The 16,091-nt window shown below is 41.1% G+C and overlaps 1 protein-coding gene across 1 annotated transcript in view; it reads left to right on the top strand.

Annotated features, from left to right (window-relative positions):
• Window positions 1-5,025: 5,025 nt before the first annotated feature.
• Window positions 5,026-16,091, top strand: part of caprin1b (cell cycle associated protein 1b) — a 101,695-nt gene continuing 90,629 nt past the window's right edge. Inside the window, exon 1 of the mRNA XM_060839074.1 lies at window positions 5,026-5,514. Within this exon, the coding sequence (XP_060695057.1) occupies window positions 5,311-5,514 (204 nt within the window). The 5' untranslated portion in view covers window positions 5,026-5,310. The remainder of the gene's footprint in view (window positions 5,515-16,091) is intronic.

Genomic DNA, 16,091 nt, shown 5'->3' on the forward strand with positions numbered 1-16,091 from the left:
TTCTGATGAAGGGTCACCCCACTCAAAATATTAACTTGGTCTTTTTTATCCATAGATGCTTCCAGACCTGCTGAATTTTACCATCATTTTCTGTTTTCATTTAATTTCAAATTCCTGCATTTGGTTTTTTTTAATCAAATGATCCCTATGCAAAAATGAGCATGAATGACCTATTCTAATTAGTTGTCAAATCATTTGCTTACTCTGTCTGTATTTGCATGAGTGAACTGCCATTTGATTGACATAAGAGGATTTGTAAAGGCAAGTTGCTGCTAAGTCGAACTGGTGGAATTTGTAATTACAATAAAGATAATGTAGGTTTTGCATTTTGTTTGTTTACCCTGATGTTGTGAACTTCATTGCTGGACTTTTCAGAATGTTTGTTTGTAACCCACACAATTTCATCAAGTAGCCCAAAATCTTCACTTTGTGAATCAAAATGCTCTTGTGATTTTTTTGTTCATGGGTTGGTTCTTGAATGAGGGTTTCAGAAGCAGTTCTGTGCCTTGAATAAAATCCTCAATTAGCAGGACTGCAATATAAAATGCAAGTCATTTGGGACTTAAGATTTGCGTGGTGGAACTACCCCTGATTTCTGACTTAACACCAAATTAATCCATCTGTGACAGTAACTGACATTTTCTGTTAATGGAAAATTTAACTGCAAAAGCTGTTTCAATCTGACAGAAGTTAAGAACATGGTGCATCTGGCTGGTCCTGATGACATGCATGGAAAGTGGAATCTTACTGACAGTTAGTCAAGACCCATTCCCAGAATTGAATAATTTACATCCATTGTGTCATGGCCAGATGGCATGATGAGAAATCCCAAAGAAATTAATACTTTAATGTGCAAGTTGTATTTTTTTTGAAAAAAATGTACTAACTTGCTGGATTCTAAAATTGCCATGGCTGATTGGATTATTGTATTTCCAGAAGCTTCTGATCTGTCTGCTCTGTTTAGACATTCTCACTAAAGCTGACTTGGAGATGGGGAATCTGCCATGAAACAGTTCTGTACAAAACAGAGTCATCAAAACCCATCATGCCAAAAGGAATGCTAATACTTTGACAATTACCTTGTCAAGACCTAATGAAAAATTTAATGGGGCTGGTAAAGTTATTTTTAATTTAGTGCCATAGCAATTAGTCCACTGAGAGACCATCAGCACCTGGAGTGCCTTTCCTTGTCACCTGCAGAAGCCTGAAGCCAAATTCATCACGACAGGTTGTGTTCTTTCGTACATGTTTGTTTGTTTGTTTTCCCTTTATTTTTGGTCTTAGGAACTGTTGGTTTGCCAGAATGGATGACATTGACAACCATTTGCTTGCATTGAAGCAAGCGATTTGTAATGAACTTTCTGGTTCTTTTGGTCATATGTCATTGACCTGAACTGGTTGTTGTATATTGTTCTGGCATTCCAAGTCAGTTGCTATGTGGACTCGAGGGAAAGCAGGACAGGCTTCAGTTGGCAGTCTGTTTTGGATGCTCCATGTCTGTCTCCCAAGTTGCTGGATCGAAAGAAGCATACAGTTGCCTGCAAGAATGAAATTGCTAGGCATAACTTGGGTCTGAAAGTGTTAAGGGACGTGGTGCTGAGAAAAGTGCATCATTTATGCAAACATTTTAATTGCATTCAAAAACAACAATTCACAAGAATACCAAAATTGAGTGGAGAACCAGAGAGTGGAGAGTGCTGATTGGATGGATGGTAATTTGATTTTGGAGGTGTTGAAAAGGAGAATGCACCCATTGATGTGACAATTAACTGCCAAGTGTGGTTTAAACTTTAAACCTAGAAGGTTGACTCATCAAGGTATTCATCAGAGAAATGAACAAATTAGCGATTTTGTTGAAACATACAGTCTATTGGCATAAATTATGCAAATTTGAACCAATTTAAAGTATGTTGAGTTCACAATGTGGTCCATTTGCTTGCAGTGGAAGCAGGGCTCTAGTATTTACTGATAGAAAGAACATATCATTTTGCCAAATTTTAACAGGCACAATGTGTGACGGCCATTTTCTGATTTATTTCAAAAATGGCAATCTGAACATCGATGTAGCAAATATTCTTTGGTCCATCTCAGTAAGGAAAAGGAGTAAATCAACCAATACCTTGCTGTTTCTGGTTGAGGAATAGATAAGTAGTTGTGAAGGGCCAGATATTTGGGACTATTTTAACCTGAAAAATAAGTTGGATTGCTATTTCACTGAAATATCCAGAGAGTCTGCAACTTGGAAAAATCAAATGGTGTGTAATCCTAGTTGTACAAGATGATATTACTTTGCAGATTTTCACTGAGAGTTCAACAGTTCAAGACATTTTTCTTTTTAAATGGATCTACTTTAAGTTGCACAGTTGTAGATTATGAATCCATTTCTCTGCCATTTGTTAGAAGTTAATTGTTATAATAAATGGTTAATTTCTGTTAACCGCTTAATCTAGTGTGATTTTCAGTGGTCTGAGGGGGAATTGACTGTTTCCCACAGCTAAGAGTGAGTTCAGACGGCTGAAGAATGTGCTCTGTGCCACGTTTAGGACATTTGCTCAGGGTTGGACAGGACCTTGCAGTGGGAGAGGAAGAATCCAGTTGTTGTGTTTCGTGTCACAACCAGTGATGAAGGCTGGACATGAAAAGAGGCGATATTTGATTCCACAAAGACCCTGTGGTGGTCACTTTTAATAGTATTGACAGACTGACGTATCTGTTGGTAAATTGCTGGGGCTGAGGTCAAATAAGTTTTCCCCTCTTGTGGCTGCAGCCAATCTGCAACAGACCTAGTCTAGCAGTTCTGTCCCTTATGTCTCTGTCTACTGAGTGACCAGTGGAGCTACTGAGCCATCCTCTTTCATAGACATGAAAACTGTCCACCCAGAGTACATGAACTGCTTTTGCCACCATCAATGCTTCTTCCATATACTGATGCATGAGTTGAGGATGGATGCAGTGGGTCGTCACAAAATTTCCTTCCCTGAGTTTGTCATGAAGTGTTATGTGACTTGGAGTCATGGTTCTCAGGGCAAGTCGATGCTTATTGTAAACCACTTTGCCACCTCTGGAGGAGCTCTCCTACTGTTGGTATAGATGATGTACAGAAATAATGCTTGGTAGTGTTTAGGATGTTGTAGATATGATTTGATGAGTCAGACTTCCAAGACTTTGTTTGACTAGCCTATGGAACACCTCTTAAGATTTTGTCACAAACACAGTCATTCATCATGATGACTTTGTGTGCTCGTTTTTGTTTCTAGTGCTGAGGCCAATGTTGGGTGGTCTTTGTTTTGTAGCTATTTGATACAACTGAGAAGCTTGCTCAGCCATTAAAGGGTAGTTATGAGTAAACCACAATGTGGAATCGTGTTAGCCAGAGTAAGTAAGGACAGTAGATTAGATTCCCTACAGTGTGGAAACAGGCCATTTAGCCTGAAAAGTCCACACCAACCCTCCAAAGCATAAACCACCCAGATCCATTCCCCTTCATTTCCCTCTGACTATTGCACCTAACAACACTATGAGAATTTAGCATGGCCAGTTCACCTGACCGGCACATCTTTAGACTGTGGGAGGAAACTAGAGTACCTGGAGGAAACCCACGCAGCCAGGGGGAAAATGTGCAACCTCCACACAGTGGCCCGTGAGGCAGCAGTGCTAACCACTGTGCAGCCGTTAATTTTGGATAAAGGTGGATAAAGGTTTTGGTCACTTGGAGTTGGGTATTTTGTTGAACAAGTGTTGGCTTCATTAAACCTTTCCAAGTGGTGGCATTTGAACTCTTAAATGCGGAGAATTAGATTGGGCATCTGGGTTGCTATTCTGAATACTTTTACTTTTATTGGTGGTCAATGGGGTCTCTTGCCCATGGGTGAAGGTATCTGAACTGCTGGAATCCCCTTTTAAACCCTGAACATTTCAGGCAGGGGAAGAAATCTCAATAGATAAGATACATCCAGGACCCTTTGAATTTATCGAAGGCAAAATATGATCATTGTATTAATTGTATTGATAGTCTTCTCAGCCTTCACAACTTTACCCCTCACCTGATGATTCTCAGGTTAAACTCACTACCAATTAATGAGAGCAGCTTTACAGTTTGGGACTGTGGTGATTTTAACTTTTATGGTAGTCCATTTTGAAGTACAGACGACTTTATTTTGTTTGTGTGTTTGGCGATAAGAATATAGTTTTTGTTTTGTTGGCCACTTCTAAAATCGGTATTTTTATTCAGACCCAAAAAAAGTGTGACTGGAATCTGCTATTCAAAACTGTTACAGAAAACCAAAGCAAAAGTAAGTTTTGAGTCAGGTTGAGGGCTTAAGACCTTCCTCTTATTGAACAGTATTAAAAGTATTTTCTACTTGAATATATCCTGAGTAAGATCGTCAAACAGTTTCATTATTCCAAATGTACAGCGTTTCCCAGGTGTTGATTCACGTGCCCAAAAACCCCTCATGCACGTTCAGAAAAATTATAATGTTTTGATATTGTTTAATTCTCCTGGTTATCTTTTTTAGATAATCAATACCAGAAATGCCCATGTCTCACTGTTCAGGGAGTCTGGGGGCTGAGGGGGATCTAATAAAAGGGACATCTTAAGCCCTCAACTAGGCCCAAAAGTTTATTTGTGCTTTGGTTTTCTGTAACAAGTTTGTATCGCGGCAGATTCTCGGTCCAAATTCTGTTTCAAAGCTCCACACTTTTATTTTTGTCTGAATAAACATACCAATGTTGGAGGTGGCCGACAATATGAAAAAAAACTTATGTTCCTATAGTCAATAGGGACCCGAATCTGATCTCCCACTTTTGCTGCTGCTAAGAGTCCTTTTCCAATCTCCGAAATAACGTCGGAAAGATTTTCTGGAATCTCGTGAGTCATCGGGAAATAATAATCCAATTTCCAGCGGACAAATGGCGTCACTCTCATCAATGTGCGTGTCGTGGAAGGTGTGAAAGCGGCGGCCAGGCAGGCGCGCTGCGGCCAGCCCAGGCCCGGGTCCTTTGTCGGGGGCGCAAGGCGCACTCTCGCGGCGCGCCCCCGCCCTCAGTCTCGGCGGTGCTGCTGGTGTCGCGCGGAGAGAGAAGCGGCCGCGTCTCTTCACCTTTTTCCCTTTTCAATCAGACTCACAACTTTATTCCCTGCCCCCACCCCCCTCCCCGCCGCCGTTTGCTCTCCCGGTTTGTATCTCGCTTCTTGCCGCTGGGTTCCCCCCCCCCCCCCCAATCTCCTCCTTCACTCCCCGCCCCCCACCACCAAAGACCACCACCTTTAAACGAAGCTGAGCCGCTCCCCCAGGAGAAGGAGAGAAAATGCCCGCAGCCACCGCCACAAAAGCGGCCGAGTCGCGATCGTCTTCCGCCGCCGGAGCCGAGGCCGCCGCCGCCGTGGCCTCCACTGCCGCAGCGGTGAGTGCCCAGGCCGGCCAGGGACAGGCGACACAGCCGCAGAATGAAGCCCTGAGACAGGTCCTCAATGTCATCGACAAGAAAGTGCGGAACATGGAGAAGAAGAAGGTAGGAGAGAACAGAGGCCCCGCTGCAGCACAGGAGGCTTCGGCCTTCACACAAAAAGAAAACTAACCCAAGAGTCCCAACCCTTGGAACAATAATTACTCCATTTCCATCTCGAGTTGGTGATCTGGAAGGGATATATCAGCCTTCTCTTCGCCCTCCGCCCCAATTCAGTTATTCGTGTAAATACAGTACAGGAAAGAGGCCCTGTACTCCAGCAGTTCCTGCTGTAAAGTTCTTTTAACCTGCGTTTTAATTAACTAAAATATCTGAACTTAGCTGTGAAGTCATCAGTGGATGATCGTTGTCTCAAGTTATGCTTTGTTCAAGCACATAGCAGTTTGTATTTTTTTTGCATTAAATTTATGTTGAAGAAAGGGCTGGGACAGTTTTCAATTGTTAATGGGCAATTTTGGATTTTTAAAATGGCCTGAAACAAGGAAAGTAAACAAATGCTGTTCCATTCAAGAAACATAGCCAGGATCGTTTTGTGTAATGGTGAATGGAAATTTATAATTCTAGTCTCAATCTGTTGATGTTAGGTCGGGTTAAATAGAGGAGGAAATTGGTCTGTACTGACTCAGCAAAAATGTTTAGATTGAAGATAGGTAGACATTAGCACACTGGAGTGTCAGCCCATGACCATTTCCAACAATATAGAATATAACCTTAGGCATCGAATAGCATTCTCGTCGCTGAATTTCCCCTTACTGTCAACATTCTGAAGTTTGCCATTGAAGATAAACTGGTGTAGCCATATAAATACTGTGACTATAAGAGCAGGTCAAAGGCCAGGAGCTCAAGTCCAATCTTCTTCTAGCCTTTGTTAATAAGATCCAAGTCAAGAATATCATGAATTAATTCCCATTGGCTGGATTAGTGTAGTTCCAATGATACCCAAGAAGCTTGATATTGACCAGACCAAAGCAGTTGATGGGCATGCATCCACAAATATTCCATGTAGTCTCCTCCAACAGTCAGTGAGTATTACCTCCAAGATTAAAAAACTCAAGTCTCTGAAGACAGCACCTTCCAAACATTATCATCTAGAAGGGCAAGGGCAGGCAATACATAGGAGTGCTACCACCTGCAAGTTTCATTCCAAATTACTCGATATGCTAACTTTCAGTGTGGCTGGGTTAAAATCCTGGAGCTCTCACTCATGGCATTGTGAATGTTCGTACATAAATGGATTTCAGCCATTCAACAGGACAGCTTGACACCACCTTCGCCAGGGTAGCTAAGGATGGACATGAAGCTACCGATGTCCAAATCCGATATGTGAATAAACAAAAAAAGATGGTGTTTAAGATCAGACATGAAGGGTGGAATACCTTTGAGGTGCCAGCTGTTCCAAGTTTTAAACTGAAATTAAGTTCTGAGTAACAAAGTCACGTGTGTGGATGCATTTCTACAAAAGTGTACTGTTTTAAATAACCAAAACTGGTCTCAAGGATTGCAACAGATCTAATTCATTTGATGCAAGAATTGCCTTTTAAAATACGTAACTTGTTATCAAGAAATATAATAAACTTCTGTGTATATCTGCAATAAGACATGCTGGAGCTTGTTTCAGTTGGAAAGAATTTGAGGTTTTGAAGGGAGCGTCCTCAATTTCACAAGCCCACTGCCAGAGTGCAGTTAAGAAATCCTGACTATTAAATAGAGTCATAGAGAGGTACAGCATGAAAATAACCTTCAGTCCAACTTGTCCACGCCAACCAGATATCTTGATCTCATCTACTGCCATTTGCCAGCACTTGGCCCATATCCCTCTGAAATCCTTGATATTCAATAATCTATCTAGATGCCTTTCAAATGTTGTAATTATACCACCCTCCTCCACTTCTTTTGGCAGCTCATTCCATACATGTGTCTCACACTGCGTGAAAAAGTTGCCCCTTTAGGTCCCTTTTTAAATTTTTCCCCCATCTCACCCTAAATCTATTCCCTCTAGTTCTCGACTCCCCCCCAACCTAGGGAAAATATCTTGTCTATTTACCCTATCCATGCTCCTCATGACCGTATAAACGTCTATCAGGTCACATCTCAGCCTCTGCTCCAGGGAAAACTGTCCCAGTCTATTCAGCCTTTTCCAATAGCTCAAACCCTCCATTCCTGGCAACATTCTTGTAAATCTTTTCGGAACCCTTTGAAGTTTCCGACTTTCTTTCCGATAGGAGGGAGACCAGAATTGTGCTTAGAATTCCAATTTGCTCTAATGAGTGGTCCGTACAGCCGCAACATGACCTCCCAACTCCTATACTTGGTGCTCTTATCAATAAAGGAAAACATGCCATGCTTCCTTCATACCCTGTCTCCCTGCGACTCGACTTTCAAGGAACTATGAACCTGCACTCCAAGATCTCTTTGTTCAGAAACACTCCCCAGTACCTTTAAGGGTATATGTCCTACCTTGATTTGCCTTTCCAAAATGTAGCACCTCCCATTTATGTGAATTAAACTCCATCTGCCATTTTTCAGCCCATTGGCCGATCTGATTAAGATCCCATTGTAATCTGAGGTGACCTCCTTCGCTGTCCACTATACTTCCAATTTTGGTGCCATCTGCAAATGTACTGACTGTACTACCGATGTTCACATCCAAATCATTTATGTAAATTATGAAAAGCAGTGGACCTAGCACAGGTCTTTGTGGAACACCACTGGTCACAGACCTCAAGTCTGAAAAGCAACCCTCTCCCATCACCCTCTGTCTTCAACCTTCAAGCCAGTTCGGTATGCATTGGCCAGTTCTCACCATGTGATGTAAATTTGCTAACCAGTTGACCAGGAGGAACCTTGTCAAATGCTTGAGTGGGGTCTGTGTAGATCGTCCATCACTCTGCCCTCATCAATTCTTTTTGTTACTTCTTCAAAAAAAAACTCAATCAAATTAATGAGACATGATTTCCCATGCACAAAGCCATGTTGACTACCCCAATCAGTCCTTGCCTTTCCAAATACATATACTTTCTACCCCTCGGGATTCCCTCCAATAAGTTGCCCACCATCGATGTCAGGCTCACTGTTCTGTAGATCCCTGGCTTTTCCTTACCACCTTTCTTAAATAGTGTTATGATGTTAGCCACCCTCCTGACTGAAGGTAAGTTTGTTCACTGAGCTGGAAGGTTAGTTTTCAGAAGTTTTGTCACCATACTCGGTAACATCAGTGAGCCTCTGGTGAAGCACTGGTGTTAATGACAGGCTTTCTATTTGTGTTCAGATATCCTTGGGTTGTGATGTAATTTCTTCTGGTGGTGTTATTTCCAGTTCTTTTTCTCAGGGTGGGAAATGGGGTTCAAGTCAATGTGTTTTTTGATAGAATTACGGTTGGAATGCCATGTTTCTAGGCATGGTAGAATCTCTAGACCTCGTGGATGATATAAACATTTCAGCAAGGGGCCCAGCAATTGTTTCTCACAGCTTTCTAGGGTACTACAGGTACACAATCCTTTATCCAAAATCCTTGGGGCCAATTGTTTTTCGGAATTTGGAACTTTTCGGAATTTGTAATAAATACATTTTCACAGGGAAATCAAAAAAGTTACCTCATAGCAGAGGAGAGTGTCAATAGTACGAGCACTGAGGCGCAGTTGAAGCCTGTCAGTACTCGACAACACAGCCACGTCACATCTGAGTGATTTGGTTTGGTTGGGTGTGCAGTTAAATGATGCTGTACACCTCATGAAAACAATTTCGGATTTTGGAATTTCAGATAAAGGATTGTGAACCTGTACTTAACTTTTAAATTGCTTCTCTGTACAACATTTTGTTTTTAAGGAACCTTTTGACAAATGTTGTTCTGCTTTTGAATAGGTCATTTACCTAATGGGCTAAAATGTTCGTCAGACACAATATTTTCTCCATGAGCCACTTTGTAGATAGAATGGAGCCTTTGAATTTCTGTGCGAAGAAATGGAAATGTACAAAATAAAATATTACATCAAGGCCAAACTCTTGTCTATTTAAGGAGAGATAATAGTGTTTTGAGCTGAGAATCTAGAGCTAAAAATGTGTTGCTGGAAAAGCGCAGCAGGTCAGGCAGCATCCAAAGAGCAGGAGAATCGACGTTTCGGGCGTGAGCTCTTCTTCAGGAATAAGGAAAGTGTGTCCAGAGGCTAAGACAAAAGGTAGGGAGGAGGGACTTGGAGGGGCGTTGGAAATGCGATAGAGATAACCTACTGAGAATCTAGAGGCCAGAGCATAAGAATTCACATTTCACCAAGATAGTTGGTGGAACTTCACTTCCAGAGTTTTAGGTTGTATTTAAAACACTTGCCAAACATGTTTGGGATTTTTGACCTGCCGATCATAATTACGCTTCTGTTGGTGACTATGAAACTATTTTGTTGTTTAGAGAAAACTAGTTTATTAGTAAGCTCGAAATAAAATCTGCTTGCCCTCTTAAACAGCCCTATGAAATCACTGAGTGAGCCACTGGGTTCATGTGTAACAAGTTCTGGCCTCCCTAGCAACATTAACATTCCATCCAAGTAAAGAAAAGATGCATTATTTTGTTTGGTGTCTCTTTTATGTTTGAATTTTCTCACTAACACTAACACCAACCGCCCCACCTCAACTCTACCCACAATGTCATGCAGCAAAACAATATGGTGAGGCACAAAGAATCATACGTTTGCTATTTTTGTCAAAATATTAAGCACTCTAAAATACATAATCAATTCAGACTATGGTTATTTATACCATCCACATTTAAATGATGCAACTGACCATGCAGGTAACTTTCCATCACCGAAATGAATCACAATGGCAGGACTTAATATACTGAATATGCTGGCTGTTTAGGAGAAAGCACTTTGCAGCACAAAAAAAAGTGCAACTGTGCTATTTATCTGTTTTGTCTGCTACTTTTATCTGTTTAACATTTAAAACTATATATCAAAAGATTGAATTAACTGAAATAAATGCAGTGTGCTGGATGTTGGCAATCTGAGATATAAACCAAGTGCTGGAGGAAGTCAACAGACCTGTGAAGAGCGCATCAGCAATCGTTTCAAGTCTAATATGACAATGTCTGAACCTGCTTTTTTTGGAAGCCTGGACAGTTGCATGTTGCTGGACAGTTGCATGTTGACTCCTTTGTTCCTGTTTGGCTTTACATGATACGGTCAAAATGGAGTTGGAGGGTTAGTTGTGATGTTTTTAGAAATTTACCAATTTCACATCATTTGTGAGGTTGACACCATTGGTACTCCAAAAGGAATATTGAGGCTGTTCATGCCTATGATTGAGAGTTATCCAATTTCAGCAATTCCAGGATTACTGCCATTGTTTTGAAGCACACCAAATTAAAATGCGTTCAGAAATATGTTGGGGAAAATGCAGTAAAATTAATGTCAGTGACAGCACTTTTGTAATTGATTTGATTGAGTCCTCAGCATCTTTTTGTGAGCTGCTAGTTTTAATGTGCTTACATTTACTTAAATTCTGTTGCAGACAAGTTATTGTAATACCAGTGTGCTCACCTCACTAAATCCTTGTTATCCATGAGGGTATTGGGCTACAGACATTGTGCTGCTACTCGCCTGCAATTCTTGAATGTACCATGAGTCAGTGAGAAGAAAAAGTCAGGTCTGGGGCTGATTTCTTGAGTACCTAATCTTCAGACAGCAAATCATAAGATATTGAGGATTGAATGTATACTCAGTGGTAACAATGCTACGAACAGTATTTTAATGGCCACGTTCTTTTCTTTATTTTTAACTAGCACTCATGGCGTATTTCATGAAATCAGCAGCAAAAGAGAGGGCACCCCTTTCAGTTAACATGGATTGCAACATGGCAAAATGATCTAGCTTGAATCAACTGATCTCAGTTGTGGTTGAAGTGGAAAAGCTTGAAAGGAACTGATATTGCTTATTTGTGAAAAGTGAGCCAGTCAGCATACTGATAACACTGTTTACATGTCACTCGCTCGCATGCTGATGGGACAGTTTGGAAAGCTGCAGTGCAAACCAAAACTACACAGACTGTCACTCTTAATGAACAAGCATGGGATTAGACTGCAATTTCTGAAGGAATGAGGGTCCATATTTGTAACTCACTTTCAGTGCCAGAGCAATTCTGTCATAATTCACATTTAAAAGTGTAGTTAAATAACTACCTGTTGGATTTACTCAACAAATCTAGAAGCACCTTGACATTCACTGCATCTCAATATTAAGATGGATGTCACATTACTGACTTTGGGATGGCAAAAGTGGAGTACTGCAACTCAGACACCAACCTTTGGATATTTATTCAAGCGTGCATCTGTTCCTCACCTATGTTACTATATCTGTGAGTAACAGGAAGCACAATTAGTCGAGTTATGTATTTGACAAATTCTGGCTGGAGTTTATGCTTGTTTAAGGCTATTTTTGTTGTGAGCTGAGCAAATCAAAATTGAGGCTAGACTTAATAACTTGTTCAAACAATATTGAATGTACACTGGACTTGAGAGGCACTGAACTGTGAACTTTGCTTATGACTGCTGACAAACTTAAATTTTTTAAAAAAGCGTAGGCAATAAATTGAAACAAGGATTAAATGCATTGTGAATCATCTGTTTACAGTAAGGCATTGAACACTTTTGTTTCTAACAAGCGTTTTTGTGTTAAATCCTTCTAGATAATGAGTTGAAACGCCATTTCCATTTTTTTGTACACTTTGTCACTTTTCTCACGGAATGCAGCCATTGCTAGTCAGCAATTGTGCCTCATCCCGACTTGCCCTTCAAGTGAATGTCTTGAAAAGATATTTGAGGGCTGTTAAGCGTCAGTCACATTACTTTGGTCAGGAATTGACATGGAGACCAGACAAGTCAGATTACTTTCACATGGGGCATTAATGAAACAGATGTTCTGTTTGAACAGATTTCCTTAAATCATGCGACAAAGTGTGTTCAGATTACTGTGTGGGGCTTTGCAAATGCAATGTGCAGTTTCTCTACTTCTATTATCCAAATTTAGTTATTTTTCTAGTTGCACGTAGTAACACTTGTTGTGTCAACTTCTTTCTCTTGTCTGTGTTTCATCTGCTCCCGATCTCTTGGATAAACACGAAATTTATGGACACGTGTAAAAGGATACCTCAATCAAACTTCAGTGACTTGTCTTTGTTTTCTCTTGCATTTCATAAAAGGAGGAGACTTCGTAATTGAAAGTTCTGCTTTAGTGAATGCATGTTCAATTTGCTTTTTGAGAGTTAATATCTTCAGCACGAAATGCACTGCTTGAGAATTGGGAAGGATCAAGAGTTCGAGCTTTGTTTTGCACGTTGTATCGTCCCAGAACTTATGTAAAAGAAGCAGAGAGAGTGCTTGGTTTTAAATGGATCCACCTGACAGTTTTATATTTAACTTGCTCAGAAAAGTGATTGCTCTCTCTTCCTCGCTTTGACTCTGGCTTTTGCCATCGATCTTGGTTTGCAGCTTTGAGATTTGAACTGAAATTGTTATGGCGAGTCACATTATTGCATGTGAACTATATTTAGAGAATACTATCCATAATTGAAACAGTGTTGATCTTCATCAGAAACAAATATAACTTATTTTAGCTTCAAGCTTGTTTTTTTAAACTTAGAATCTGTTGACATTCACTGTTTATGTGATCATTTTAAATGGTGTAGATAACTTTTGTACTGACAAAAGATAAGAAAGATGTACAGGAGTAGACCATTCAAGCCCTTAAGCTTACCATACCATTCAGAAGATTATGGCTGATCTGCTCAGGCCTCAACTTTTCCTTCATTCCAATCCATCATCAGTCTCAACCCCCTGATATTTCTCAAATATGTCTATCTGTTGTCGAAAATACGACATCGTGTCCACAACTCTTGCAGGCAGAGAATTTAAGACTTTCACTAGTGTTCCTGCTTGCATTGTTTCTCTTTAGCAGAGAAAAAAAGATTCCCAGTCCTCTGGCCTACCGTTTGGTTTTTACCACTTTGTATGCTGCCTGTTTGCCTGATCTTCATGACCATCTTCCCATTGAAACCTTTTTAGCTGAGTGTAATGAAATGTCTGGTTAAATGTCTGCAACTGCACATATACTAACCTTCCCCTTAATCTATTTATCCCAGCCACTATGGGCAGTCTGTCTTCATACATCCTCAATTATCTTCAGTGAAGTGATAGATACCTGTTTGAGAACTGAGTTGCCCTCCCTCCAACAGAATTTGAAATTCTGCCATGTTGCGATTGCTCCTCTTCGGCGATCCTTAACTAAAAGACATGTTAGTAATTCTACCTCATTACACATTATGTAATGCACGTTTCTAGATCAAACATAGACTGTTCCCAGAGAGGTTCTGTGTTATAACACTCAAAAGAAACAGTTGCTGAAGCAGACCACGGCTGCAACTACTGTGTTAACCTAGCACATCTGATTTGCCCAGTCAATATGCAGTTGAAAAGCACCATGACAATTTTCCTTTTTTTTTTGCATGCCTCCATTATTTACTGATGCTTTGTCTAATAGTAAGGCATTTCTTTTGGGAACAGGAAGACAGCTTCTGCTATGACTTCATTCTGTTGCTGTCTTTTATTTTCACCCAAACTGATTCCACATCATCATCATAAAATTGACTGTAACCATAAGATCAAAAGTAGAATATTTGGGCTATTGAGTCTGCTTTGCCATTCACTGAGATGTTGCAGAACCGATATTCCTCAACTCCACATCCCTGATTTAACCCCTGACTGGTTAAGTCGATGAAAGGCTGCAATAGACATCTCATGTTCCAGTTGACACAACCCTATGCTGTAAAGAAGTCCACTGAGTTGCCACCCTCTTAGAGGGAAGGAAAATCCTCCTCCTCTGTCTTAACAGGGTGACTTCTTAGTCTGAGATTATCTCCTCTGATCCGAGACACTCCTTCAAGAGGAAACAGAGAATTGCACCAATATTCCAACTTACTGAAGTTTTCCATTGTTTGCAGTGCTACCCTCTCTTCGTTGCACTATATATTGTGTTTCCAGTCCTGGTTACTCTGCTGCCTTATCTGTCATCGTATGACCATTTTTCCCTGTGTCTGCGTGGGTTTCCTCCGGGTGCTCCTATTTGCTCCCACAGTCCAAAGGTGTGCAGGTCAGCTGAATCGACCAAGCTAAACTGCCCATAGTGTTAGGTCAATTAGTCAGAGGGAAATGGATCTGGGAGGGTTGGTGTGGACTGGTTGGGGTAAAGAGCCTGTTTCCACACTGTAGGGAATCTAATCTAATCCAAATCTTAAAAAAAATCCAATAAGATGTGGAAGAAATAGCCACAACTCACTTAGCTGTTTTCCTCTGATGTCACACTTTGACTCTGACGAGTAGAGAAAAAGATTGAAGTGGTTCTTTGTTGCTGGTTTGTGTCTTCAGCCACTTCCACCATTCTAATGCAGGTCTGCTGCCTGAGTTGGCTGAATAATGATGCTGACTTGCTCCACAGTCCAAACTTCATACTGGTCAGCAGTTGTTGTCAAACTTTGAGCAGAATATCAGTACGTTTTAATTTAGTTGCTTGTATCAGTCAGCATGGTGGCTCAGTGTCAGGGTCCCAGGTTCGATTCTAGCCTGGGTGACTGTCTCTGTGGAGTTTGCACATTCTCCCTGTGGGTTTCCTCCAGGTACCCTGGTTTCCTCCCACATTCCAAAGATGTGCAGGTCAGGTGAATTGGCCATGCTACGTTGTCCACCGTTGTTAAGTGCATTAGTTGGGGGTGTTACTCTTCAGATGGTTGGTCTGGACTTGTTGAGCCGAAGGACCTGTTTGCACACTATAGGGCATCTAATCTAGTCTTAACATCCATAGGATTTCTATATAAGGCTAAGTGTATTTGGAACACCAGCAGGAGTAGGCAATTCAGTCCACTGAGCTTGCTCTGCCATTCAGTACAATCATGGGTGAGCTTCACATTCAACTCATCTCCCCCCCCCCCCCCCCCCCCCCCCCACCCCCAATGCACATGCGTACACACACACAGGTTCCCTATCTGTTACTGGCATTGAGAAATCTGTCAATCTCCTCTTTCAGATACTCACTGCTGTTCTGCAGTCCAGCTTTAATTTCTCCTTGCCAATCTACTTTATCCAGTCTTTTGAAACTTCAAGAATGCTATGTCCACCAAAAGCCCTAGTCATATCCTCACTGAACTCTGAATAGGTTTATTTACATCAGCTTTCTTGTTCACAAGTCAATGCTGATTATGCTCAGTCAATTGCAGCATCCACTTATGTTCTTCTTTACACATTGTAGCAACACCACCCCATCTCATGTATAATTTCCCTGCTTTCTTTCTCCTTAACCTGTGAAATTGGGGTGTGATATTTGCAACTTAACAGTAGGCACTGCCAGTCCAGAATGTGTGGAATTTTGCAAGATGCCTGTCTATGCGTTCAGTATCGCAGAAGTCATTTCCTCCAACACTTCATATATTGGAGACTGATGACCTTTCAATCTCCTGAATTTCTCAAACCCAACCTTTTTTCTTAGTCATAGATATGTACAGCATGGAAACGGACCCTTCGGTCCAACCCGTCCATGCCGACCAGATATCCCAACCCAATCTAGTCCCACCTACCAGCACCCGGC

The sequence above is a fragment of the Hemiscyllium ocellatum genome, chromosome 18, assembly GCF_020745735.1.
Source record: "Hemiscyllium ocellatum isolate sHemOce1 chromosome 18, sHemOce1.pat.X.cur, whole genome shotgun sequence".
NCBI classification, from domain to species: Eukaryota; Metazoa; Chordata; class Chondrichthyes; order Orectolobiformes; family Hemiscylliidae; genus Hemiscyllium; species Hemiscyllium ocellatum.